This window comes from Dysidea avara, chromosome 9 (genome assembly GCF_963678975.1).
Source record: "Dysidea avara chromosome 9, odDysAvar1.4, whole genome shotgun sequence".
Taxonomy (NCBI): Eukaryota; Metazoa; Porifera; class Demospongiae; order Dictyoceratida; family Dysideidae; genus Dysidea; species Dysidea avara.
In genome coordinates this window covers 24715056-24742971 of record NC_089280.1, presented here as the reverse complement: position 1 = coordinate 24742971, position 27916 = coordinate 24715056, and the positions used below count along the sequence as shown (strand labels likewise).

Genomic DNA, 27916 nt, shown 5'->3' with positions numbered 1-27916 from the left:
TCTGTAGCTGATCTTGTCCTACTATTAGAGAAGGCTGCATAATTCAGAATATTAAAGTGATCACTTGGCTGTTTTAGTGATTTCACAAAAAAGTAGATCATAATATTTTTTTTAATCAAGAGTATACATCAGCGACAGTAGCTTTAGTTGAAGTGGTCTTAATCTGTAATCTGATGTGTGCCCCTGTACTCTCTCAAGTGTAGTAATGTCTTTAATTAGGTATGGGTTCCACAATTATGATCAATTAAGTCATTTGAGAATGGACAAGTGCCAAATAGAGAAATCTTCTAGCCTCCATTCTTCCAAATCTGCCAAATGCTCTTCTTAACAATGCAAGGAGTTTATATGCCTTCAAGCAGATCATACTGTAGTGATTATTCCATGAAAGATTACTAGACATCTGTATTCCAAGATTGTGATGTTCGCTTGGATAGGATAGCACATTGGAATCAATGTGGTAAGATGTCATTAATTTAATTTGTTGTTAAAACTAATGGGACACACATTTGGGAATTCCAAAATACAGCTCATTTACTAAACTCCAGTTGTAAAAAGAGTCAAGATCCTTTTGTAAAAGTAAACTGTCTGATGGTTGAAAGATGATTTTCAATAGTTTTGTGTCGTCAGCAAACAGAAGAGTGTGAGGAACTGGTAGCTGTAGGTAAATCGTTTACATAAATTAGAAATAATAAAGGTCCTAGAATACTTCCTTGTGGCATCCCAGCTAATAAATACTCACACAGTGCCTGTGATTAGTCAAATCATTTTCAAATCGCTTCCATAAGTTTCCACATATGCTCATTTTCCACAATTTAAAAGTAGTTGACTATGTTGAACCATGTCAAACGCTTTCTGGAAATCTAGGTATACAACATCTGTTTGATGACCATGTGAAATTGCTTCGTAAATTAAGAAATGACAAGAGCTGCTGGATAGTAGATTTGTATTAATTGAACATGCAGGAGAGATTGTGCAAAGCACATGCTTACTAATGTTATTGAAAATTAGTCTTTCCAGTACTTTAGGTGTGTTAGAAAGTAGTGATATGGGACGGTAATTATTAACAAGTGAATAGTCATTTGACTTATAGATAAGAATGATTATATGGGTTTTCCACTCTTGTGGTAAAGATCCAGTAGATAAGCTAAGATGGAATAAATGACAGAGTGCAGTTTGGAAAAGTGCATGTTAGAGGTCAAGCAAAGATTTCACTTCTGGTTACATGAAATCCTTTGGATGTTTTATTAAGAATAGTTGACTATTCTATTAGAGTATTTCCATCCATTGCATAAGAGATGCAGTTACACCTGTATAGCTTCTACTATCTATAGGAGTTTGTGTGGTTAAAAGATTGAGGATAGTTTATGTTCTTGATTGTACAATTAACAATTTTGAAAGTGCAGACTCTGATTAGAGAGCATACATATCAGGCAAAGCGTGAATGCCCCGTGTTACAGCTAATATGTAACACTTATCAGGCTGATAGCCTGTACAGGGTGATCAATCACTTATCTATGATAATATCCACAGAATTATAACTTGCATTGTACAACTGGCTACACAGTTACAATTAATATAACAGTTAATTCATAACATATGATCAACCTGTGCTTCATCACTCTAGACACCTAACCTACATGTATCATATTATATTAACAAGCTAACTGTTGCAGATTACCTGTAGACAAATCACTTAATGGTCTTGTTGTTTTTTATCCAGATGTCTCGTTTTCTTCTAGTTGCCTCCAAGTCCCTTTTACTAGCCATTATCAGGCGACTGTGGAAATGAAAAATACAAAATCAGAAATTCTAGTGGTGGATTTGACGTTCAAACCAAGAAATTACGTACTTTAGCTAAGACACTCTAATAGAACAGTCACTGAGCATGCAACACTAAATGCCCCCCTAAGTGTGTTTACAAAAATGTCCTACAGAGTATGCTCATAGCAGAGGAGGTAGGACATGCGTGTGCATTGCTACAATTATTATTATTTGGAATTTCATGTGTTTCAATAGTCGTAACAGAAAACCAGCAAACACTGGAGTTCACAAGGGCTTAGTTGATCTTTAGATAGCAAACTTCAAGAAAATGTACTTTGTCTTAAAAGAGCCCCTGTTATGCATGCAAAACAGTAATTCTTGTCATTATGCCTAGAAATCCAGGACCCCTTACAATACAAAGTGCATATTCTCAAAGTTTATGTGAAGTGCTATCTTATATTTAATATCTATACTGAGCCTTGAAATTCAACCAATTGTCATTCAGGATGTAAAGCAGCCCAGTAAGGCTTAAACTTATGATTGATGACTGTTAATGTACATTTTAAGTCACTGACTGATAATGTTAAAGTTTAGTTGCACACATAATGTAGTCATATCAACAGAACTCATTGATTATCAAAACCATTAAAGTGTCATATATCAGTGTATCACAGCTACCATGTAGCTAACTAAATTTTTGTCTTTATATGGGTATAACCAGCAAAGTAAAATCAATTCCTGAGCCAATCCCTAAAAATTTGACTAAAACATAGTGTTACATGTCTGCCAAGTTTGCAATAATACATTTTTACTTACTTTAAAGAAGACAGTTCATCCAGCAAGGCTGTTACTGTAGGATCACTGGTAGTTTTATTACCATCAAATTGTACACTGGTATCATTTGTTGGGAGATCTACTTGTATACCAACATCAATAAACTTTGTTGTGGACTTGTTAAATGTTGCTTCTTCCCCTTGCTGTTCAACTGTTGGGTTGGCTGCAACTTCAACTATCATAACTGCTTCATTTTCTACAGCAGGGAATGATGAATTGTCATTTGTGCTGGCCTTGAGATTTACAAGTGTTTCGTTAACAATTTCAACAGGTTGTAACTCGTTAGATGTTACGGTCTGTAACGGTTGTTCCACTGTGTCAGACTCACTCACAATAACTGTTGTATCTTGGCTCAATGGCTTTTGGGTAACATCACCAGTGACTTCTGGGGATTCTTTCTCATTATTACCACTCGTGCTCACACTGGTGTCCTTGTTGCTAGGAGCCGTGACAGTGTCTTCAACATAGCTGTCTGGGTTGTTGGAAGCTATCTCATTTGTACCGTTTTCGGTGGATTTCAGTCCGTCTCCTTTCGTCACACCAGCAGAAACCTGTAATGACACACATAAAGATCATCGTGGTCTCACGTACTCGGCATTTCCCTTGTACCTCCGCCTTGCCATCCGTTATTGCTATGTCTTCGAACTGTTCCGAATCTTCAGGTTCACTGTTTATCTTTAGCTTCTTATTGAACTGTGGTACGTATTTCCCAGAAGCTTCTTGGCTGTCTGTACGAGTAGCCCCCTTACGTTTTTTGCCTTTCGTCATTCCCTCACGTCGAAAATAAGGAAATCCCGGGCAATTATTAGATAAAGCGCATGCGCATTTATTCCAGTTAATACCCACTTGACTACAGCACATACACAAACACATAATTACAACATAAATACACAGACTAATAATTATAAATATTTACATGGCTGTTGTAAGTCACACTGTTAAATAATATTTAACTCTGCAAAATAGCAGCACTGGGAGTTGATGAGGCTGAGTTAAAACCACTGTCCAATTTGTTATATGTTGTAAGTGTTTCGTTCCCATCATCAGATTTATCAGATGAATCTTCAGAGTCATTTAGTTCATCAAGTACTTCAAAATGTTGTTTGACAGTTAGAATTGACATGCGTTGTGAGGAGGTAGAATTACCAAAGTCTTGTAGACAATTTTTTGTTAATTCTGGTGATGTGCTGCCCTGAGGTAGCAAATTCTTCACCATCGACTTTCTTATTCTGGCATTTGGTGATGCAGGATAGAGAAATTCTCGACTGCCATTTAAACCACTGTTACTCTTAGGTGATGTAACACACTCACTTTCAGAATCATAACTTTCCGTATCGCCGGTGACAAATTTAACACTCTTTTGGCTGGACACTTCTGGATCTGTTGTCTTACTTGTTGGAGTAGGTGTTTCAGAAAAAGTTGATATATCTGACTGAGTACTGATTTTATCAAGGCTTTCTTCACTACCATATGTGTTAAGATGGGGAGACAATGTGCTTCTGATTGTTTCAAACGTAATCTTGTGAAGACAACAAGCTTCGACTGGAATAATCTTACTACCTGACGTTTTTCTTGACAGGTTCCCACTACTGCTGCTCTCCATAATTCTTGGTAATTCCTGAATTGATGAATGTTGAGAGACAATTGGCGAAGTTGTAGTAAAATAAATGTCACCCTACGAAACAAAAACAAAACTTTATATCTTAGTATTACATGACTCTAACAACCTACCTTGTAGGACATTAGACGCAGGTTGGATGCTATAATATTCCGTACCAATGAGCCATTACTTGCAGTACGGATTTCAACGGCATTGTCAGTGAATCCCAGCATGTAAGGGTACTTGTAGACTGTGTAGACAGAACAATTGATAAGGACACATGAACATTAAAAATTACATCCAGTCTCAACATTTCAGAGGATAAATGGTGGCAAAATGTGGTGTACATACACGTGTGTTGTGGTCTATTGATATACACAACACAGTTGATGCTGTACAAACTAGACTAAATAAGTAGTAAGGGAGCAAGAGCCACCACTTACAAAAGGCATGCCCTACTGAAATGTACCATCAAGTTTATCTCATGTGAACTACACCACAACCATAGATAATATGGATTTGCAACAGTGACATTATTCCCATAGGAACTAATAGTTCCAGGCAATCCTCATTACGGGTCCAAGACTTGAGTGGCCATATCTCGCTAACTCACCTTGATGGTTTCCTATTCACTATTTACGTCGGGTGAGTGTTATCAAATCACGGCGGTACAGAGCCGGATGTCTCATACTTCATCATTACAGTTACTCAGGCCTGATACCAATAATTTTTGTGGTGCTATTGCAAAGGACGCTGACAAGGTATGAGAATTTTTTCAAGTCCATAATGGTTGAAAATGATTTGTATGAAGGATATATTTCATGAACTGAGGCTGATTCTGTCGACTACTGAACTCATAACCAAGACAAATCAAACGCATAACAAGGATTGTTCGTAGTGACATCACCTTTGCGAATCCCTTTTACTACATTATCTAATATCTATGCCACAACATCTTGTTCAAAATATTTTCAGCACAAACAGAACCATGTAAAGATCCATTTTAGGTACTAAACACATGAGAACTTGATCCAATAACATGTTGAGGCATATGTACATAATAATAGTGATGATTCATCACATTTCATTAGCCAATTACTAGGATTATTTATTATTCAATAACTGTAATTTGAGACATCTCATATTAATCTAGTTAAAAATGTATTTCCAAGGTAAACCTATTATGTATTTCAAACTTCACGCCATTTAATTAAAGCAGCGCACATGTACGCACGCACACACACATTATCTTACCATTGTATTTAGGCTCTGATTCCCATACCAGATCTACTTTAGTTTGTGGAATATCATCAACTATTGATAATACTTTACAGTTCACTACACAAATAAACAGACACACAAATAATAACACCAGTAAACCTCATTACAGACAATGCACCATTGTGGGAAGAAAACCAACAAATGACTTGTAACTGGCCGCTTGAGGGCCTTCAATATATGTGTAATCAAAACACTGTTACCAGGTGACACCATACTGCATGAGACAAAGCTGAGCACTGTACAAACAAAGTCTGAACCACAAGACTTCAACTATTAAGCTAATGCACACAATACTACCCATTCATCTTAGCTAGGAGTACAACTACAACTAACATTTGATACGCCTGTGCAAGCATGAATCAAACGACTTATGAGAACAATAAAAAATATTTTTATATCCAATCTGTAAAGCAAAGACAGATTCAGGCTGATGTTCATAAGTGGTATTATTCACCCCCAATTACAGGATTGCTGTTTGGTATACAAATTTATTAAAGAAACCCAGTGGTAGGTCCTCACATGACATAGGTATGACCCCATCAGAACACATCACAGTAGTAATTTAGTAATCAGGAGACGTACAATATTAGGCAGTTACAGCCCAACTACAATATTAGGCAGTTACAGCCCAACTACAATACTAAGGCAGTTAAGGCCCAATACACACTAACATCACAGTGTATGATTCTTTGTAATGTCGAGAAATTGTTTAATAACAAATGTTACCAAGTACATGCTCGAGAATGGCTTCTACTTTACTTATGCAAACTACATTAGTCTGTTACATGTTAATTCTCCAACACAAGATTGGCTTATATGGTATCAAAAAGGCTGGGAATTAACATGAAAGTAAAACTACACAGACATATAAGTACATTTATGCATTGACCGAATAAGTGTGTACACAATATCTGTTTCTTACAATCGTAGCCAAGAAGAAGCAAACATTGATCGTTTTCTTCAAACGCTGACAGAGTCACTAACTTATTCTAACAAGAGAATACCTCCAATGATAAATAGCGATGTTACAAAGTAGCTACCTACCTTGGCATCTAAGGTAACGAGTCGCTTTGTCTCACCATTAAACTCGTTGATGGTGTCGATGCAGCCCTGTCTGTACGCGACAATAAGTTTACCAGTCGGCCTTTCATCCAGCAACGTCATCATAATTGGGACATCAGCTAATGGCAACTCCTAAGAGAGAAACAACATACCTCAAGTGCTGATGTAACAGTATACTAAAAACTATTACAATGTGTTAAACACAATACTGTAATTTTATATCACTAATAACAGTATGAATTTTGATATGAAACCTGTTGGAATAATTGTGAAAACCTACGAATTACACAAAACACAGCCTTCAAAGAGTACACCTGTACTTTAAAATGGTATCAACAGAAGATACAATGGAGTTGATGGATTTATGTAAATGGTTTAGTCTGGCATCACTCAACTATACACTCACCTTGTTTTTCACAAAACTTTTGACAGGGCTGTCCATCGGTGATGGTGGTTCTTGTTGAGGCATTGGCAAGGCTGAATGCTTCCAAAACCACATGTACGCCTTGTTCTTAATGGCAATCGCCACACGTAAGAAATTGTCATTCAACAATGAAGTACAAAATAAGTGACAGCCTAGAAAATGGTATACACAATAAGATGGGGCACACACAAAGGCACAAACCTTTCGTGTGTGGCAAGTAGTATTTGTTTATGTTATGTTTAGTAACGATCGACTTGTGATCAGTGAAAACATTTCTCAGCCAAAAGACACAAAAGTGATTATCCTTGCTGAAACCTTAATGATGTAAATAGTGAATGAGGTATTGTTATGGACACAGAAGCCATTGCAATTCTCACCTGTCCTAAACAGTAGCAGATTGTGACGATGAGCTACAGCTAACTGAGCAATGGGAACTGTCTTATCGATGATCAAACTAGTCCCACCATCTGGAGAAGAAGGAAATACAATTGGTAAGGATTCCACAAAGCACTAAATCATTAACACATATAACATGTCCCACCAGGAACTCATCAAAAGTCCATCCTCTGGATTTGATGAGCTCCTGATTTAATGACATCCTGTAAAGTTTCCTCGAAAAACCATTAAAACTTCATCATGATGTATAAGGAATAAATTATGGGTGTACCTTCATTAGAAATGAAGTCATTCTTATTATATTTCCACCCAGGAAGTAGGTACTTAACTAAGCTATACAGCTTAATATAATTCTCATAATTCTTACCAGGGTATAGCAGGAATGTGCCATCTGTAGCTGTGTGTATAACCAATGAACCATCTTCTACAAGAAAAAGCATCTCAGTGAAACAACCCCATAACTTTGTGAGCAAAAACTAACCACAGACATCTCCTAGCACAACTGTATGAGCGACATCCCTTATAAGAAGTGTCGTCTCAAAAGGCTGTAACCACAAGGAGGTAAGCATATGTACTAGCAAATATATTGTGCTCACATTAGCACGATTCTCTGATCCTCTAAAGCTCGTAGGATGGGTACCTCGCTGGATACACTGTACCTTCAAACGCTGTGAGGGATAGAGGAGATCATAAAGCAGACACACCATACACAGAATCCTAATATGAAACCATAGTAAGGACAATCCACCAGTTGAAGATATTGGCTAGCTATTCATAAGGTAGAAAACAAATCAGGAAAGAAGAATCATTAGATATTCTAAAATGAAAAGGGAAATTACATTACCATTCTGACTTCTTAAAACTTCAAAAACAACAGAAGCAAAATCGACAACAGAAGCAAATTAAAATCACTTTCAAGGAATATTATAAACCCCTTGATATATTAGATAATGAATTACAACTCCCCAAATTAGGGCAAAAGGACAAAAGACACTTTAGTCCCACAGATCAATGTTAATAGAGGACAATCTCCCACTTGGACACCACAATTTATGGTCCCCAAGTGACTATAATAATGAGATCAGGTAAATACCAGTTTTCCTAACCTGTCCAAAATCTATAAATGCATTTTCTTTGCTCGACCGTCTGTTTACTGGTTGTGATGACGACAATGACTGCAAATAAATACGAAGAATGATATGTAATTCACAAATTCTAACCACCAAAAATTGCTAGGGTGTACCTTAGTATTGTTATAGTTCTCCTCAATGTGTTTAAGAAGGAGATCAAGAGTGCGCTCTCGCTTGTCGGCAAACACTGGTGCAGAGTTGGCTGCCTTTTCTCCATTTATCACTGTTAAACAGAAAGTTGACAATACATTGTACAAACTACACACAAAAATGCACGCACGCACACAATTAATACATACATTTTGTGAGTAAAAAGTCTTTAAATGATCTGGGGTCAGTGAAGTCGAAGTTTGCCACCAAAGGAGGGTTGAATTCTGGAACGCTTTCAGCTGAGTACACTATTAGCCTACAAGAAAAGCCACAAAATCACAGAGCAGTGCTTCAACAACAAACACAACCATACTTGTAGCTGTTCCTGCTCCTACTGTATGTGACAACCGCAAATATATCTTGAGTCCATGAGTCAAGGATTGTGTATATTTGTCATTACATGCCCAGTGAATTTTAAAGAGAAACAAACAAATAAAAATGTCTGTGGTATGCACAATTTAATATTAAAATTAGTGCCGCATATCTGTGTGCAGTACGTGTGTGTAGTGTATTGTGTGTGGATGACGTGTAGTGTGTACATGTATGTGTGTGGGGGCACTGTGTGCATGCGTGAGACATAAAATTTCACAAGTTTAAGGATACGGTTAAACTTAGACTTGATGTTAGAAGGATCAAAAGACAACGCAGCACCCATAGGATACTCATCATCGTTACTCTCAATATAAATTATCACAGCAATATCGTTACCAAGGTGACGTTTCCTCTCCACCTACCAACACACCATATATATCTTAGGCATAAAAACAAATGATTAACATGTCTATTTTTAGACACAATGTCATATTAGGAAATAGTACAAGAATCAACACATGGCTTGTGGTTTTGCAGGGCAAAAACATATTCATTATGGTCAGTTATCACCATACAGCAAGATTCCTACCTGTTGCTTGTTTTCAGCATGATAGGGGAGCATGGTTGAAACATGAAACATAATTTCGTGGCCCTGAAACACTGTGTAGAGTGACTGCTTTCCAGTGCTGTTATCTGAACAGTTGTTGTGGTCAATTTCAAAAATGTACAGTTTTAAAGAGGGCTTACTTTTAGTGTCCAGTCCTCCCTTGAATTGCTCCCAGCCTAGTAGGTCTACTTTTTCACCGAGTAGGTCTAGAAACTGATCAAATTCTGGACTGCTGAATTCTGTAGGGAACAACACCAGGAATTATTTTGCATCATGAAACATGCACATAATTTAATGCTAGATCTGAAATAACTTTGGATAATCAATGTACACCCAGGTTTTAAAATAAGTATTTGTACATGTGAATGTGTGTGTGTGTGTGTTCGTAATTAACTACACGCATGCACACACACACGCACGCACGCACACGCACACACACACACACACATTCATACACAAACAACTATATACACACACACACGCAATGACCAGACCACACAAGATTTACTACACATACAAACACTACACTGTTAAATATATTCATAAAGTGAATAAGACAAATCTTTACCATTGCTGAACATTTCATCGTCAGTTCTTTGACCAGCTTTGGCATAAAGTATACCAAACTTAAAATTCACAGCTCCTTCCTGCTCTTCAAGTGTGAGAATGTCCTAGAAAAAGCAACAAGAGAAAAACTCATCATAGTAAAACACAGACCATGGCATAGGAATTATGACATCACTGAGTCATGTTTTCTGTGACATTTATCTGGTATCTATTGTTAAATAAATGGACTGGTTTCTCACAGTTCTTTTTATTGTGGATACAATTATTAAGAAAATTACTTTACCAGTTGTATAGGCATGTGTACAGACATGTGCTATATACACATACAAGGCCATATGTATAGACAATGAATACACACACCATGCACATATACACACACCACACATACGTATGTACATACGTACGTACGTACACACACACTTACACATGCACAACACACACGCACACACACACACACACACACACACACGCACGCACACACACACACACACACACACACACACACACACACACTGCACTACACAACACATTTGTACATGTAAATAAGAAGCAAAAAAACAACCTATGTTTTTGGACATAGAGGAATAAAATAAGGATGTCTGCATACCAAAGTGATAGACTAATATTACACTCAATTTCCACTCAAGGAGATGGTATTTTACACTGGTGGGATGTCTCAACAATGATAACACGTCTCTATCATACCTTCTGTATTTCAGGATTGGTGATCTCCTTTAAAGGTGACTTTGGTAATGTGTATTTCCTGTAAAGAAAGAAAAACAAAATGATATTTTTGTGTAACCAGCAAACTTCAGTGCACCATTCTCCAAAAAAAATATCCACAAAAAAGATCACCTCTCTATACGTTTATCAAACTCTGAGCCAAATGGTCAATAGAGAACATGTATGTATACTGGATTGAGAGTGACAGATAAGTCCATACAACTTATCTTCTAACATAATCCCCAGAAGCCAATAATTATTCAGGCCAATTAATTTAAAATTAGTTTACTCTTACAGAACTAAGTAAATGTCACCATACCGAGCAGTGACACTAGAATATAATAAATTTGTAGTAATCTTAGACTGGAGACTACTTTACACTAATGAAATTCCACCAAAACAATGTCAGTTACTCCTACAGCTAGGTTGCTACACTGTAGCTAAACAAAGGGGTAGATTGATGGGCAGCAAAAACCATATTAAACAGTGGAGGTGCATTGAGGCACAAATACAGAACAAAATCATACACACAAATTGTAGAACTTGATACTACACAAGAATAAGAAAGAAGTCTTACTCGAGTATTAGCTTTAGAGATGGCATTTTTCCATTTGTATTTGTAACACTTAGCTTTTTGCTTCCCTATAGCCAAGATAATACAGCTTACATTAAAAAACATAGCATAGGTGCTTCTTACCACTTTCCGCCAGAGAATACAGCGACATATTTGGTCTGATGGTACCACAGAGAGCACATACGGAGACTTGTCAACATCGTACCCCACATAGTTTGAGTGGCCTGCAAGCAAGAACAAACAACAGATGTAGCTGACACCACACTACATGTTGAAATCTATCCCACTTCATGTAGGACCAGTACAACACATTAACCTTATAGAGTTACGTGTGTGGATTCCTTTAACAGCATAAAAAAGTTGATAAGGTGTACAAATTGACTTGACAGGTGTATCGTTGAACTCACTTTTTGCGAGAAAGTATTTGAAATACCACCGAGTCTCAGATTCTGGGTTTTCTAGCAACGCATGAGGATGAGGATCGTGGCTCTAAAGATGTACACCACCCATCTTAAACATTTTAACTAACATTTCATTACATACCTCCCCATTTCTTCTCTCCACGCCAAGTTCTTTCCGATATACCTTAAGATAACCATCATTGGCACACTTGAAAATATTGTCCAGCATCTAGATAAAAATAACATTCATAATCACAGCTAATGCATAACAAATGCCTTGGACTAAATTAGGAAGTAGCTATGTATTACATGGGTGGGATGGGACCCTATAACACAGATGGCTGCTCCAATACAACCACAAACTCTCACTTAGAGTAAACACTGTAGTGTTAGTCAACCAAGTTGTAATTGAGCCAAAACAAAAAACACAGCTTGGTTAGGCCCACTAGTGACCACTATGTAAACCAAACGATTTACATATCTCCCAGGAAGTATTTACTATTTACAAGTCTTATTACCTCTACTGATCCTCCAAGCCTGCCGTGCACTGAAGTCAGGTTGCTACAACTCTTGCTTGTCCTTTCCACGTGTAAATCGTCCGAGCAACTAGAAATGGGACAAACCTGTTGTTTAGTGAATCCACAACCATCTGTATCTTCTATTCTACACTCATCTAATGGTACACTGAACTTTCTCATCACGTTGCGTCGTGTTTTGGCCAGTCTGACATTTCTGTTCATTATTCGAGCCTCCTCTACATAACTACTTCTATAACTATCACTTTTCCTTCTGGGGGCCCCTCCAATTCTATCCAGATTTGCACAACTCATTCTTGTATAATTTTCTCAATAAAGAAATACAACACAAGTGGAACAAGACTCACTCTCTGTACACAAACTATAGAATACTACGTCAACACTTTTCTAACATTCTATTCACCGGTCTAGACCACAAATGTAGTAGCGTTTATTGGCACAATTTTCAACACGAAATTCAAACAAACAGTCCTTCCTCTCGTCTTCTTTGTCCCACAGGTGTTAAACAGTACAATCTGCCTCACGATATAAACACAACCACCCCAAATAATGTCGCACAGTTATTAGACACAATCACGCACCAAATCTGTAACACTACTCGCACCTCCTACTGTGAATAAGCTTAGTCGTCACACGTTGTGAATATTGATATTAAGGCGGGCCCAAAGTTTGCATTCACATTTTTTTATTACTGGTATTTTATAGCGTACCTTGAACCGAATCGGAATCTCTTCCTCACCCGTGGCGGAGTGGTTATCAACGCACTAGCAGAGACGTGGTCCGCCTGTAAATATCTTACTTGATTCATTATTTACTTTTCCTTTTCTATAGCTTAAACTAAGAAGAATCCCAACATCATTAATTCCTTATGTCACATATTTGTGTTTTGTTAATTGTGTCACAAGCAACACCCCTCCGTTTTAGGGACAAATAATTAATTCCGGATATTATCTTAACTTCCGGATATAACGGTTTCCGGAAATACCTCCATAAGCGTGGGGGCGATGAACAACCGGCCCGCTAAATTCGGGGCGGAGGATTTACGTCAGCTAGCTTGGCGTAATTCGTATTTGAAATGTAAAGAGCAAGAAATCCACTCTAATCCGCCCATTCCTCGAGTGTCAAAATTCGGCTTTAAGAGAGACTCGATAGCGGTTAAAACAACTCTACCGCCGCTGGTTGAAGAAGTTATCCCGAGTGTAGCCAGAAATGGCGTCTACAATAACGAGCCAAGAAATCCATGGTACAAACGACGGACATCTCTTCCCAGTAGTATAACTTCAACCTACAAAAACCAGGTGACGATTCTAAAGGCGTCGTTAGTTTTTTGATCTTTTCTTTAGCAGCAAAAAAGCTCAATAGAATTTAATTACACTAGCAGTCAGCCATTTAGTCCAGGAGGTATGGAGTAGTTTGTTTGATATAGTTAAAGATGTGCTATATTCTAAAGGTAATGGTCTACCACCAAAGATGCTACCGATTTCAACCAATATGATGAGTGGCTGTATCAACCAGCCACATCGACGCAGATCTTCCCTCCCTGTTACGCTCACCACTTTCAACAACAGACTTGGGATCAATGCAGCAAAGATTCTACCAGGTACACACACACACACACACACACACACACACACACACACACACACACACACACACACTTTTAAATAATGTTTTTCTTACCCAGTTGAGAGGCGTGAATCACAAAAGGATGATGCTGTGTTTAAAAGAAGAAAGAGCACTCACAACCAGTTCACTCAATAACTATTTCCCAGCCCCTGTGTACAGCAGTGTTTATTGGTGCTGACTTTTAAGTATGCCTCATACACACAATAACAATACGTGCGTCATTACAGATGGCATAATAAATGATATTCATATACTGCATATGTCACCCTCACTTGTTCTCACATGATTTATCACAATGGCCAGAGGGGCTGTGTTGTAAGGATTCACATGATAATTAGATTACAATTAGACACAAGTGTATCCAACCCTTGTGACATCATGATTAGATTTCCTTATAGTTTGGTAGTTTCAAATACAGGCAAAGTGTATGAGACTACGTAGGCAGGTATCAGTTTAGGAGTGAGAGTAGTGGTTCCATAATAGTTGTATTATGTACTGTGGTCACTAAAATGCATTGACACAATTGCAGATACGGTTCTTGCCTTTCTGCTGTGTATTCTTCACCTGATTGACTTACTGCTATCATTGAATTACAACACTCTTGGGTTAACTGTTTTTCGTGGAACATTACTTAGGCCACTTTGTTTGTATACTTATTGTTGAGCCATAATCTGTGTACACTTGTGTGTTTGGGTGGGCTGTCTGGTTGGTGATACTTGTGGTAGAAGTCATGCAAAAACAACATGTAATAACACATTATATTGAAATTTGGCTTATTTGCAGCAGTGCTTGACCCACTAAAAATGTTTCAAATCTTTTTGTTCAAATTTCTGACAGCCAATCAAAATTTTCACCATGCATTTGCCGTAGGAAGGCCATAGAAGTACAGTGCTCTTTACTGAACTATCCCGAACTTGTACAGTAATGGAGCCAAACCATATATATCTGTTGTTGACACCTTTGCTGTCACCACTAATCATCTGGTTTAATTTGCTGAAATGTTAATCTCTCTTGATAAATAATCCACTTTTAATTTTAGCTGCTTTTCAAGATCCAGTATGTTACTACAGTACGTGTATTAATTTGGCCATTTCATGGCCCAACCAACCCATCGATTTTTGTAGATTGAAAATCCAGCTAAATGAACAGTGTAAATTTGTATTCTTAACAAATTTCTTCACTACTGTCTGTAACAATCAGCTATGTCATTTGTTGAGACATTCCCCCTACTCATTGATTTTATGTTTCTGCTTGTGTGTTAACATTTTGTTATATATACTGATATTCTGTTGACAATTACACCCATGAAACAACTAATCTCATCGTAACATCACAAGTTGGAATATACATATACGTACATGATCACTTTGTGACAGCGTATGTACCTATGTACTTCCTGCAATGATTCAGCCACCCAAGGTCAATGGTACAATGTAATGTATTGAAAGGGCTGGATAAAAATAGACAACAGAAATTCATTTCCGATGGTCCTTTAAACATTATAAACTTCATTTGTCAAGTAAACTAGCTAGCTGTGGTGCCATATGGTGTTACACACGCAACTCGTACATAACATATGAGGTTTCTATATAACTTTACTCATTTACATCAAGTTACTGCCATCATCAAAGTCACCCACCCCTTGATGATCAAATTGTACGGTAACACCATGTGACAAAGCTTGTGACTCATAAAGCACACAAGAAATCATGAATCCTTAAAAGAAACAGATACCTTGGGCCAACCAAGGAAATGTGAGCACGTTGAGTGTCTTAATGGTTTCCTCACATGCTATGGGTGGGGTACTTCGGGAGCATTACCAAGTGTCCTGATTTCGCAGGTTTTCTCATGTTCTAGTGTCCTGATTAACAGGTTCTACTGTATTAATAGGTCACAATTATTATAATTTAGATTCTTAATAATATTGCTGAATTAATTAGAATACATCAAGGCAGTAGTAACAAAGTACAGAACAATTACAATCAAAAATGGTAACAAAAATTACAACAATTATTACTGATTTCGCTTTTTGCTATACCCAATCTATTACTAGCTTTTTGTCAGTGTCGTATCTGTGCGAGTCCTTATCGTTGTGTGTAGTTACAGGGTAATTGTTAGTAAGGGGTGCGGTTCCTTCGACGTTAGGGACACTATCGGGAGCTGGTTGTGTACTGTCAGAATGTGATGAAGTATCTGTAGCTTGCTCTTCATTGTACGCCATCTTTCTTGAACACTTGATCTCAGTTAATTCTTTCTTAGCTGCTAACAACTATGAGAAGAACAGTAAACATTTGTGACACAAGATAGGAAGTGTACTGTAATGTTGTTTTTGACAAATAGTACTTATTTGGTTTCAAAGTCAACATGTACTCCTAATAAGGATATGTAGAACTACTGCAGTATGGTTTTACACCTAAATACATCACAATAATACTCTAGTCCTGGAAGTTCCACCAATCAATATTCTATATTTTGTTAGAAGAGGAAAGTACATGTAAGTTACAAAAAGAATATTATTTGTCCTTCATAAAATTCTTCATAATGAAGTGCTCTTTATTCAGGACAATATGAGATGTTATTGACTAGTGAATTGGGATTAAATGTCTCATGTAGTCATGGTATATGTGACATCAAATGACAGTTTTGTTGACATATTAGTTACAGTAAATAACATGAACAAGGTGATTAAGTAGTATGTCATCTGAACCATGTTATGAATAAGCTACACTTACTAGTAAACAATACTAGTACTGGCTGTGGTTTAGGGATTAATCATGCCTATCAAATGTTGTGGTGATACCGTAAGCATATTAAATTTGTGGGTAGAATTTTCGTGGTTTGCCAAAAAGACAGATTTACAAGTGTATTAAATTTCGTGGGTAAATTTTTGTGGTTTAATCTCGACGAGCCAGTTTATTTTCTCGAACTGCAGGAGCAAAATTCGTAGTTTAAGGTCGTGTTTAAGGTTACAGCTTAACGGCTTTGGTTATTTACGCTGGCGTACTTATCTGGGACAAAGTAAACCGTTTTACCATTGACTCACCACAAAAGAATATTGCCTGCTGGAAAATATTTGAACAAGGCCATCAGTATCCAGTACCTATTCACGTGGTGAACAGGTGCATGTGTCGTCGTCAGGTCATACTTAGCGCATTACATAGAATTAACATAATTTTTTATGTGCATTAATAGTATAAGGAAAGTGTATTGGTGGCAATGGTTAATACATAGATATACTAACCCCAGGTACCTGGGGTTAGTATATCTATGGTTAATAGGTCTTGAGACGTGAGTTTCTAAAAGGATTGATTTTCATGGATCAGCTTAATGTGGATTAATTTTTGTGGATCAGCTGCAAACCACGAAATCCACAAAAATTTATACACCACGAAAATTTCTATGCTTACAGTACTTTATTATTTAATACAAAATGAAAACAGTGCGTGTTGTGCGCGCACGCGCATGTGTGTACATGTGTGTATGCACATGTGCATGAGTGTACAATTGTTTGAGAATTTTTGAACGTACATAATACAGTACCTCTTTCTGTAATTCTTGAACACACAATTGAGTTGCTTGTAGCTCTTGTAACACTAATGCCTCACGTCGAAGTGATTCTCTTAATTCTCTCCTCTTCTGCTCAAGCTGTTCAGCAGCATCATTGATCTCTTCCTTGGCTGCCATTAGTTCTCTCTCGATACTTTGAAATCGTACGACAGGAATAAGTTCACCACTAGTAACACTGCTGCTATCCTAAATGTGTATATAATGGCTTATATTAAAAACGTGCACGCGCCCGCACACACTATATATTATATACCGTACGCATACGCACACACACACACCTCTGTAGTTTCAGGTTTTTCAGTCAACTCTTGTTCTTTATCGTCTCCATCAATGATGTCATCATCATTCTCTTCTTTGCCATTCACCTTCACGACAGTCTCATCACCTTCAGCAGATTTGCTCCTCTCCCCATCTTCATCACTCTGTGTATCATTGCTAGTCTTGGTGGACAATATCCTCCTTAGCGTGGCAACTTCATTCCTCAGAGTAAACCTCTCTTCTGCTTCTTGAGCACGTGTTACCTGACCCTAAACACACATACCAATACTACACTGTACATTAATTTTGTATATACTAGGCCACATAAACTTAATTATTAGTTTCTCATTCCTGCCCGCATTTCCTTAATGCATCAAGGATTCTTTTTTTCGTCATTGGTGGAGCCATTAAGTACCTTTTAAAGTTGGAAATTAGCTATGGAAACGGTACAAGAAATCTTTGGTGAGGAAGTACTTATTGAAAAATAAAATACTGTGTTGAATAGAGATCTAGAATTAATGTGGAAAAGTTTTGGTTTGAAAAAGCTGTTTAAATCTGCCACTTATTTAATCTTAAGAGATTTTATGGCTACAATAAGGATTTCGACAGATATTTAGCAGTGATAGAAATCCAGCATGTATTTCCCACCATTATGAAAAGATATTTTGGTTGTTTTCAAATAATATACAGTAAGACCTGTCTAAGCTGGTCACCCTTGGGCCAAAAATTTCTGGACAAGTGCAGGTGTATTACTGTATAAACATCTCACTTGGCCCTTTCAAAACAGGAGGCAGGTCTACTGTATTAAAGCATGCACGTTATTTGTTGGATTGAACTTACTTGAATTAGCTTGTCTGCCAGTGAAGCACACTCCTACAGATCAACAGGTAAACAGTTTCAGTATCTGAACATTATAAAACTGTACCTTTTCTAGTGCAGTTATTCTACTTGATAACTGTGAATTATCTGATTTAACTTTCTACAAAAAAAAAGAGTATGATATTTAAAGATGAATTTCTAAGTACAGAAGGAATTACATGAAAAACTCAGATTACATACATAGCCATGGAAACTACTGTAGTAGGTTTCAAAACTTTAAAATGTTTATGTTTTGGCTATTATGTACTTACCATTAATTCATCAGCTTCTTGGGTAAGTTTTTCTCGCTTAATAATGTGGTCTTTCTCCCATCTAGAGCACACAATGCTTCATAAAATCATCACAAAACCAGACACTCACCTTTTCATCTTCTTAGCATTGTATTTTACCTTAAGGGCAACGTTTATCAGAGCATCCGGGTCTGAATCATGAGCAGCCTTTAGTGACTTTTGGAAAAACTGTGAGAAGATGGAAGTCCATAAAAACTAATAACTTGACAACCCCTAATTTACATCTATTCATACACAATGTATTTGTGAACACATCTTACACATTTCTAGGAATGTTTCAATGTACTTACAACAATATACCTGTACACTTTACCCCCACAATAATATCTAAGTCATTTATTTGAAACTACATTGTTGCCTGCATAGTACAAGGTACTGTAGATACTTCAAACATTTAAAATTCTTTAGATCTCTTTTATCACAGAGATATTCATGAACCACTTTTAATTTAATAATTACTGTACCTCACAATACATCATTACACATACTTTGAATGGGTTGCTATAAACAATGGTATCCAACATTCAACGAACCAACAATTCCCAGGCTTGTTACCAATTGAGCAAGCAAATTTTGAATCCACTGGTGGCCATAGCAACCAGTGTACACTATGGATTCTTTAAACAAAATTTAATGAGTATTGAATTCCAGTACTTTGTGAGCGTATAAACACCATTAAATGGATTTAATTACACAATAACTTGCGGCCTGTAGCTACCTAACAAATTTTATCAACCAGAAATGTTAATATCCATTCAAAGAAGAATTGGATACTTTATCGAAAATAACATAAACTGTCACACAAAAAATAGGGAAATTTTTTTCAAGCAAAAATACATTGTCAGGTGAAGCAGCATGTTGTTGCATGAGGGTTAAGAGGACCACAGATGTAAACGATAAATTCATTAGAGTTGTGATTGATAAGACACATAGCTACCATCCATTTGTGGACGGTTACCATTTATTTATGGACCCCAAAAGAAGTGAATTGTTGATTAAATGATGATAGTGATTTACAAAGTTGAGCAAGTGCCATCCATCAAGCTTTGCAACATGAAACCACGTGTAAGAGTGTTGAAGATACCTTTCTTTAGCTTGAAATGAACATAAAAGGTTGTCACAGAGCTCTGGAGACCATGGTGAGTTTTTACTGTTCAGTACCCAGGATTACTGATTTGATGATAAACTGTCTGAAAGGGAAAACATTACCCCAACTGTACAGAATTGAGACTAAAGGAAACAGATAAGCAGCAATTGTCTCACTTGGGTGGACAAAAGAAGAGGAAAAGGAAGAGATCATGATTGAAAACTGACCAATGACTGACCAAGCATTGTAACACTCCAACGCCTGTTAATACATTACTTCTAGTGATTCAAAAATTCTAAACATGCAATTAATATGAACTCTTTCTGATAGTACCATACTGTACCTCCACCACATGAAACACTTGCGCTCTTTTTTCCCTAGACAAACCATAAAACCATTGATATTTCAAAACTCCTTTAGTTTCAGTGGCCCATGAATAAAAATCATGTTTGCGTAATGACAAAAATTATCTGTTCATGACCATGGCATGAAATTGTTGTTCATACGACACGGTTAGCCCACAAAAGTATACCATGAATTTTTTCACTTTCATAGAATGAGAATCATGCAATGAACACTACTCACTCCTTCATGGGTTTGAGCAAAACATTATGAAACTTAGCACTCAGGTACAGATTACACTCATACAGATTGTGAAAATCAGACTAAGTGCATATAGCTTTGGGGATTAACACACATGGCTGTATGAATATGCTTTTGTCAGCAGCAAATAAGCATTGGAATTCACCTTTTGTTTACAAAAGTTTTCAGCCAACTTTGATAACAGACAAGAGCAAACGTACAATAACAGCTGTCAAACATGCAAATCATCCTATAGTTTCATTATGCAGCCACAATGTGGACTAAATCGGTCCACTTCCCACGACTTTCACTCTGCACCGATTCAGTTTCATGGCTCCCACAGTTCAAGTTTGAAGTTTAGTGTATACTACTGTTGGAGTAGTAAATGTGCCAAAGTCAAAATACTTTTAATAACTGACAACAGGCCTCCCTATCTGACACTGTTTCCTGCACCAATATAAGACTTTTACTATATGTATCGCCACATGTGTCAAATTATAGTATAGCGGCATTTTGGATCAGAGGTTTCACAGTATAATTAATAAAAACTTTACAGTTATATACAGACTGTATACCGCCAAGCAATAAATTTTCATGGGATATTAATTTTTACGGTATTGGGGGCAATATCATTTAAATACCATATTTTGCCAGTTGATAGCCATGGCTACTATAACCTAACACCATGCTAACACCGTTATGCAAAGGCAGCTACTATCCAAAGGTGGCTTTTATAAGTCAACTATTTTCAGACCCACACATTATTGATATGAGGTGTAAACAGTGCCTTGTAACTAACAGGTACAAGTAGAAATTAAGCTTTACAATAAAGAACACTAGTCAGGAAGAAAGTGTCCCCACAGTTCAGATGATTTTGTGAACCACAAAAATTTGGTTTGCAAAAAAAATTGTCCCACAAAATTACAATTGTGAGCACAGTTTGGCGAGTAATGAAACTTTAATATCATGAAGAAACTTCTTGTCTTATTGTAGTGTACACACATTAATCACTACCTTAATCATGTCTTCTAGGTCTAGTCGTAATAATTCGTTACTATGGTACTCCAGCAGTGCAACTGCTATTCTGAATATTATCTCTATGCCCTGAGGGGATAACAGATGATATACCCATTCATTTTGTGTATAATCAGTATATTGTTTATTTGACTTACATCTATGAAAAATATGTCCATTATTCTAAAGGCGACATTTAGTGATAAACTTGATGCAAATAAGGTGAGAAACCATGGTGATGCGTATATTGATGTGTGACATCCCTAGAATAAAGACAATAACAAAAAGTTTAACATTGTGTACATGTACGTGTGTGTGTGTGTGTGTGTGTGTGCGCGTGTGTGTGTGTGCGCGTGTGTGTGTGTGTGTGTGTGCGCGTGTGTGTGTGCACGTGCGTGTGTGTGTGCACGTGCGTGTGTACCATACACTCATACAGTCACAACTCACCACTGCTTGAAAATGTATATGCAGTTGTGGTAACAATTCCTATATAATGCATACCCATCATAAGTAACATCACCATGACAACAAAATGGTCACACCTCTATCATCTTCTCCAGCTGATAGAAGTACAAACTGAGATCAGCCATTGACGGCTTAAAAACTTCCCTCAGTTTGAAGTGTTCCATTAAACGAATGAAAATACAGAACACTTCTTCCTCAGGAATTTGCTGAAAAAAGGAGAAAGTACATACATATAACTCTTATTGTGTACGTATGCAGGTGAATTTAAAAAGTTTACACCAAGTTTAATCCCCAATACCAGAGTCTTACGGACCATGCTAAAAATGTTCTTTTCACCTGACCTTATCTGTTGTAAATGTTAAACCACAACATCGCTCTAACTCAATCTCTGAGTAGCTACAGTTAAATACTTTGATTGATATTTTTGTAATTCCTAAAATCCTTCAGCAAGATGGCCATATACATTGAATACTGGAGTCATATAGCTACATATAGTTTGAAGCACTGTTGTTAAACCACACATTAGAAGCAATTCAAAATGTGATCACATGCTTATCTCACGATCACATCAATTGTATAGATACGTAGCTAATTTATAGCAGTTACATTCACACATCTCTACACTTCAGCTCAACTTGCTACACTACTAATACACTACTGCACTTCAACTTGCATAGTACATACTAGCCCCAAACCAAAGTACCTGTCATTTTAATAGAAATTACCAGTGCCAGTGAAGATTTACATGTGTCATTTATTGTTATGTTTTTGTATGATCTCAGATTGCTCAATTAGAGTATATGGCTTACTACAAAACAGCCAAGCTGTAAAACAGGAATGCACGTAGCTTTTCAAAATGTTTTAAAAGATTTGATATTAAAGAATAGTGTACACTACAGTGATGTAAGTTTGTAATAACATCTCACATTAACACCACTGTAGATATTTATTGGCTGCCACCCTTTGATATCACTTAATTTTTCAAGCCTGGGTGCACTATTTATCACTAGTTTATTATGCAGTTTGCATTTGTGCATGCAAGCAAGCCCCAAGGTGGTCCACAGCTCTCTTGTTTATTTTCTGCAAGTAAATAGCAGAAATATTAAACACTTTGTGTAGCATTGTGTGATGTATAGAATAAATGTGAGTGCTCTATTAGAGTAACTAGTTTGTATGCTGGTCACATATGGTGTATGTTAGGTTATAACTGGGTTTACACCTGATAGATTGTCAGCTGGTATACATAAACAGTTCGGGCAGTGTGACAACAAACCGACTGCTCTATTAGAGTATTTCAATTGTGCATTTGTTACATGTCTGGTTTTCAAGATATAATTATTACTTCTTGATCTCTTGATCTGAAACTTTGCACCTTGATAGTTTTATCAAGGTATGCAAGAAATTTCAGCTAGTTTGCATGGGTGGTGGGTGGAATAACAAATCACATTTGTAAATTCGTGTATAACTTTATCCATCTAAGGATTTATCCAAACTTGGAACAATAAGGCCACTTAAACTTAATTATTAGTTTCTCATCTTCCTGCATCAAAATACCAGTGCAGAAGGGCGGATTTTTATTTTATTTTTTTACTAATTAGACAGCTGAATTAGCTAACTAAAATGACCGAGAATGCAGTTTTCTTAGACTGCTCTAGCAAGATACCAACTTTTAAAGATGCTGGATGGCTGCACTAAGCCACCAGTGATGCAAAATATTCTTGATGAGGTAAGGCGGTGTGGGCGGGGATGAGAAACTAATAATTAAATTTATGTGGCTTAACTGCATTGTAGTATATATATACTCTCACTACACTCCAAGATAATAAAGCAAACACCAGTTATGGTAATTTTACAAAACGAAGATAAAAACGAACTTCGAAAGCATAATACTGTATCTCAGTGATGGGTTCAGCCTAAATTTAGTATGGAAAGTGTCCAGGAGTTTTACCTCCAGAAATGCTCATTTTCATCCAGACCTTACTGAGCCAAGGATGCACGAATATCAGTTCATGTGTAAACACACTTGTCTTCGTTTACCCACACAGGATTCCCTTGACTCCATGTCACACTATTCTGTGTCTAAATACATAATGAATACCCTTTAGAGTATCTCGACCATGTGGTTGATGTACATTGCTTTAAATTAGATTCCCCCATCATTAATAGGCCTGTACTTCATATTCCATTAGCGTCTGCAATAAAATTCATCAGATTACTTAAAGCAGTTTATCTGAATGCACAAGTTATCCACACACTGCAAAAGCTTCCAAAAACAAACAAAAAGATTACAAACTTGAAGACATGAGATGGCTGAATGGATAGACTAGCTCCAAAAGTCTATGTTTACCTAAGTTATGAATGCATGAAAATCGTGTTTCTTCTATAATAAAACATGTGTCTGTTGGACACCACACCAGCATTCCCATGACTGTACAACACACTACTGTGTGTCTTGATAGTATAAGCGAAACTTTAAAGACACTATTTTAGGGTTGCACAACATAGCAATTATTTTGTACCAATACTGCTCACATGTACTCTTACCTGCATTAGTAGCATCCCTACAATGAAGGGACTTCCCTGACAATATCCAACTTCTCTGTCATACACTGAATAGGCCTGTAATAAATACACTGTACAGTAATTTAGGACACACCACAGCACATATACATACAGATAGGGCTGCCCACATGGGGCAACACAATGGGACCAGGAAAATAATTTATGAAATTAGGGTCCAAGGGAAATTAAGCCAAGGGCAAGGATACACAGACTGGGAGTCCCCAGCATGGAAAAATTGTCTGTCTCTGTGTACAGCAATACACTACCGTAACACAACTAGTAAGCTGTGATTCGAATAGAGAATTCATTTGTGGAATATACTTTTCTTACAATACTCAGTAACAGTGCAGCACACACACAAAAAAGCAATTTTAGAAATTATGAAAATATTTCAGTATGATTTATGATAACAGCAACACACACACACACACACACACACACACACACACACACACACACACACACACACACACACACACACACACACACACACACACACACACACACACACACACACACACACACACACACACACACTTAAGTAGCTAAAGTCTTTGAGCAGGCTGTAGGACCAGGTGTCCTACAGACCTTCAGCACTTGTGCTGTAAAGCATTAATAAATAAATAAATAAATAAAACACACACACACACACATACTGCAGTCTCATAAATATCCATATTTTAAGTGGTGAGATCAAAGTGCTGCAGTGTGCTGTAACATTATAAGTTGTGTGGTAAATTAAGTACAGGTGATTGTAACACATTTTACAACCAGAAAACTTATCCTAGCTGTTTGTTTTATATACAGATAGGTGATGGGTGATCAGGTGATGGGTGATCAGGTGATGGGTGATCAGGTGGCTGAAACTAAATCCTTGAGATGGAAGCTAGACTGCATAGATTTTGTGTAACTTAAATTCATGCCTTTTTCATCAGACAACCATTACCACAGAGATACAGGTTGGAAGCACTCCAAGCAGTTTTAAGCAAGTAGTGATACATATATTTAGATTGCACTTGTGCAAGCAATGTACTTTGTAAGGTAAAACCCCATTCCATATGTAACCCTCAAGCACTTGCCATGTATACATGTTCTTTATAAACAGTGGTTATTACATCATCCTTATCACAATTCGACTAACTTTCTGAGAAGAATAGGAAAAAGGCACATACAAGTGTAGTACTATTTACAATGCAGTACATACTGAAAGTGTTGTATATGAAATCATAAATCAAGAACTCCAGGGATACTGTACAACATACAAGGCATTACACACACTGTGCATGTGCCAACACCTTTGTATTTCTATTTGATGACCAAATAGTAGCCCATGTCTTTAATCTGAGACATGTTTTAGTTAAAAGCATTCTGGTATTCATACTCTTCAATGAATACACAAGGTACCATTCATACTCGCAATATAACATGTAACCAAACTAGTGTAATAATGTGCTCACAGCAAACGCTGAACGATTCAAATTTTCTCACCTTTAGAACATTTAGTAGGGATTCCTGCCCCATTCCATCTCTCTCCTTGAAATAACCCTGGTCAGGAAAAGTGCGTGCCAAGTCTCTGACAATCTGTTTTTCAAACGGTGACACTTCCTACACACAAACAGATAACTTGATAGTCATTTGACACACAACTGGTTAATCAGCTGTGAAATTTTATATGCTAACCAAAGTCACTGTGTGAAAGGTTATAGTGCTGGAATACCTGATCAGATTACGACAATACGTTTGTATTGATAAACCTGAGATCAGACCCAAGTATCATCTATCAGTATAATGGTATTAGCTACTGATATAACTATGGTATTGGTTTGAACTAGACATGTTCCGCTTGATGCATGGAAACAAGCAGCAAAATATTTCCATAAGGAGATGTTATATGTTGTGTTCATATTGTACGTACCCATACCCTGACTATTACTTTTGCTTTTGCTTTTATAACATCACTGCATCTTGTTGGACAATTTCATACTGTTTTCCAAACATGAGAGCGAGAATATATGTCACAGATTCTATCATGTGTGCTTTTATACTGTGAGTGTGTGGATGTTTGTGGCAACAACATTATGCTCACATACCGTGATTAATTTTGGGTACTTGTCCCGCACTTCCCGATTATGTGCACCAGACAGACACTGCCATGCCATTCCTCTCATATGCTCCGGTATCCCCTGGTAAACTAACTGTCTAATAAGCTTTGCTTTCTTCTTACTGTTCTCTTCCCAATCTCGCAGGATTATTCCCCATAACTCCCTACAAAACATGACTACATTACCCGACAAGAAAACAAACCTTAACAATATCTTTATACCATAGTTCTTCTTCTGTCGATTTTCTACTGAGTGGGGGTGAATCTTGTTGGGGTAAAACATCATCATTTTCAGATTTCGGATCAGAAACTGCAGAACTGATACTATTTCTTTCTGTCACGTCAGCTTTGCTTGTAATTCTAGTCAATGCACGTTTATCTTTCTCTAACATCCTAGACACAGAAATGTGACAAATACCTTCAAAAGCCTGTCAACACCAAACAACAGAGGGTACACATAAAACATTAAAATTAAATTCAAACCACAAAAGCCATAGAATTCATTGGCAGAGAGATAAATGTATTGAAACAATATCAACAAGTGATGCACACATAACTGTCACATTGGTGAACACAATTGGAACATATCACACACACACATGGTCACATAACATCCCATCACTCACTTGTTCTGCTCTTCCAACATCTTCAACAAGTCCTCATTGTCAGCAGGCTTTTCTGCTGACTGATCACACACAATTGGCTGTGGTCCACAGTCATCAGGCTCAATCGAGTCCACAGACATGACAGACCCTGTACGTGTCGATGGCATAATTAACTGTTATTAATTTTAGTTTAACAAACAAAATTTAATATATAGTACTATTACACGTGAGATAAAAGTTATTTCACCTGTTGTAGACAACAATAATAGGATTTTATAATAACGAAAAGAAAACAACAAAACAAACCTTTACATGAGAAACTAAGTTGAGTAAACCGCCAGAACTTGCCAAGGACTGCAGTCAAAGGGACCACTTAAAGAGACGCTGTCCTAGTACACTCCGCACTCCACGCACACTACGATCAGGCAAAACTGGCCGTGAAGTTGACACCGAGACCCGGTTGACACTGTAAGGGTTGAATGCGAATTATATTATTTTACGCGCCTAAACAGGGTGACGGCT

General features: G+C 37.1%; 3 protein-coding genes and 1 long non-coding RNA gene across 7 annotated transcripts in view; 1 reads left to right on the top strand and 3 right to left on the bottom strand.

Moving 5' to 3' along the window:
• Positions 1–1495: 1495 nt before the first annotated feature.
• Positions 1496–3468, bottom strand: LOC136265741 (uncharacterized). The gene is made up of 4 exons (XM_066060651.1): positions 3205–3468; positions 2578–3146; positions 1679–1777; positions 1496–1633 (listed from the first exon to the last, which is right to left on the bottom strand). The coding sequence occupies exons 1-3, from the start codon at positions 3466–3468 to the stop codon at positions 1690–1692; spliced, it is 921 nt and encodes a 306-aa protein (XP_065916723.1). The 3' UTR covers positions 1496–1633; positions 1679–1689.
• LOC136265739 (GTPase-activating Rap/Ran-GAP domain-like protein 3) lies at positions 3421–14161 on the bottom strand. 3 transcript variants are annotated; one of them, XM_066060650.1, is made up of 26 exons: positions 14039–14161; positions 12341–12428; positions 11965–12051; positions 11829–11910; positions 11545–11645; positions 11425–11489; positions 10830–10887; positions 10126–10228; positions 9698–9796; positions 9540–9643; positions 9242–9368; positions 8952–8997; positions 8788–8894; positions 8602–8711; positions 8465–8533; positions 7955–8026; positions 7840–7903; positions 7726–7782; positions 7340–7429; positions 7164–7277; positions 6945–7114; positions 6521–6670; positions 6399–6465; positions 5450–5533; positions 4327–4445; positions 3421–4270 (listed from the first exon to the last, which is right to left on the bottom strand). In XM_066060650.1, the coding sequence occupies exons 3-26, from the start codon at positions 12049–12051 to the stop codon at positions 3545–3547; spliced, it is 2871 nt and encodes a 956-aa protein (XP_065916722.1). In that variant the 5' UTR covers positions 12341–12428; positions 14039–14161; the 3' UTR covers positions 3421–3544. The 3 variants fall into 3 exon arrangements, with proteins under 3 accessions (XP_065916722.1, XP_065916721.1, XP_065916720.1); XM_066060649.1 differs by lacking the exon at positions 14039–14161 and adding an exon at positions 13069–13305; XM_066060648.1 differs by lacking the exon at positions 14039–14161 and having other exon boundaries at positions 12341–13037.
• On the top strand, positions 13334–14306 carry LOC136265742 (uncharacterized). Its single transcript, XR_010705714.1, has 4 exons — positions 13334–13656; positions 13702–13759; positions 13809–13958; positions 14043–14306. It is a non-coding gene; the product is annotated as an uncharacterized lncRNA (long non-coding RNA).
• Positions 14307–15890: 1584 nt separating this feature from the next.
• LOC136265971 (EVI5-like protein) overlaps positions 15891–27916 on the bottom strand; it is a 37263-nt gene continuing 25237 nt past the window's right edge. Inside the window, exons 1-17 of one of the 2 annotated variants that reach the window (XM_066060911.1) lie at positions 27701–27912; positions 27416–27542; positions 27012–27182; positions 26779–26953; positions 26177–26293; positions 24671–24745; positions 22204–22332; positions 22109–22147; positions 21820–21924; positions 21662–21751; positions 19049–19146; positions 18940–19000; positions 18735–18788; positions 18650–18682; positions 17830–18078; positions 17525–17737; positions 15891–16253 (exon numbers count right to left, since the gene is read on the bottom strand). In XM_066060911.1, the coding sequence (XP_065916983.1) occupies positions 16017–16253; positions 17525–17737; positions 17830–18078; positions 18650–18682; positions 18735–18788; positions 18940–19000; positions 19049–19146; positions 21662–21751; positions 21820–21924; positions 22109–22147; positions 22204–22332; positions 24671–24745; positions 26177–26293; positions 26779–26953; positions 27012–27182; positions 27416–27534 (1965 nt within the window). In that variant the 5' untranslated portion in view covers positions 27535–27542; positions 27701–27912 and the 3' untranslated portion in view covers positions 15891–16016. Of the gene's footprint in view, positions 16254–17524; positions 17738–17829; positions 18079–18649; positions 18683–18734; positions 18789–18939; positions 19001–19048; positions 19147–21661; positions 21752–21819; positions 21925–22108; positions 22148–22203; positions 22333–24670; positions 24746–26176; positions 26294–26778; positions 26954–27011; positions 27183–27415; positions 27543–27700; positions 27913–27916 lie in introns of those variants that run through there. The other variant, XM_066060910.1, reaches the window with a different exon arrangement.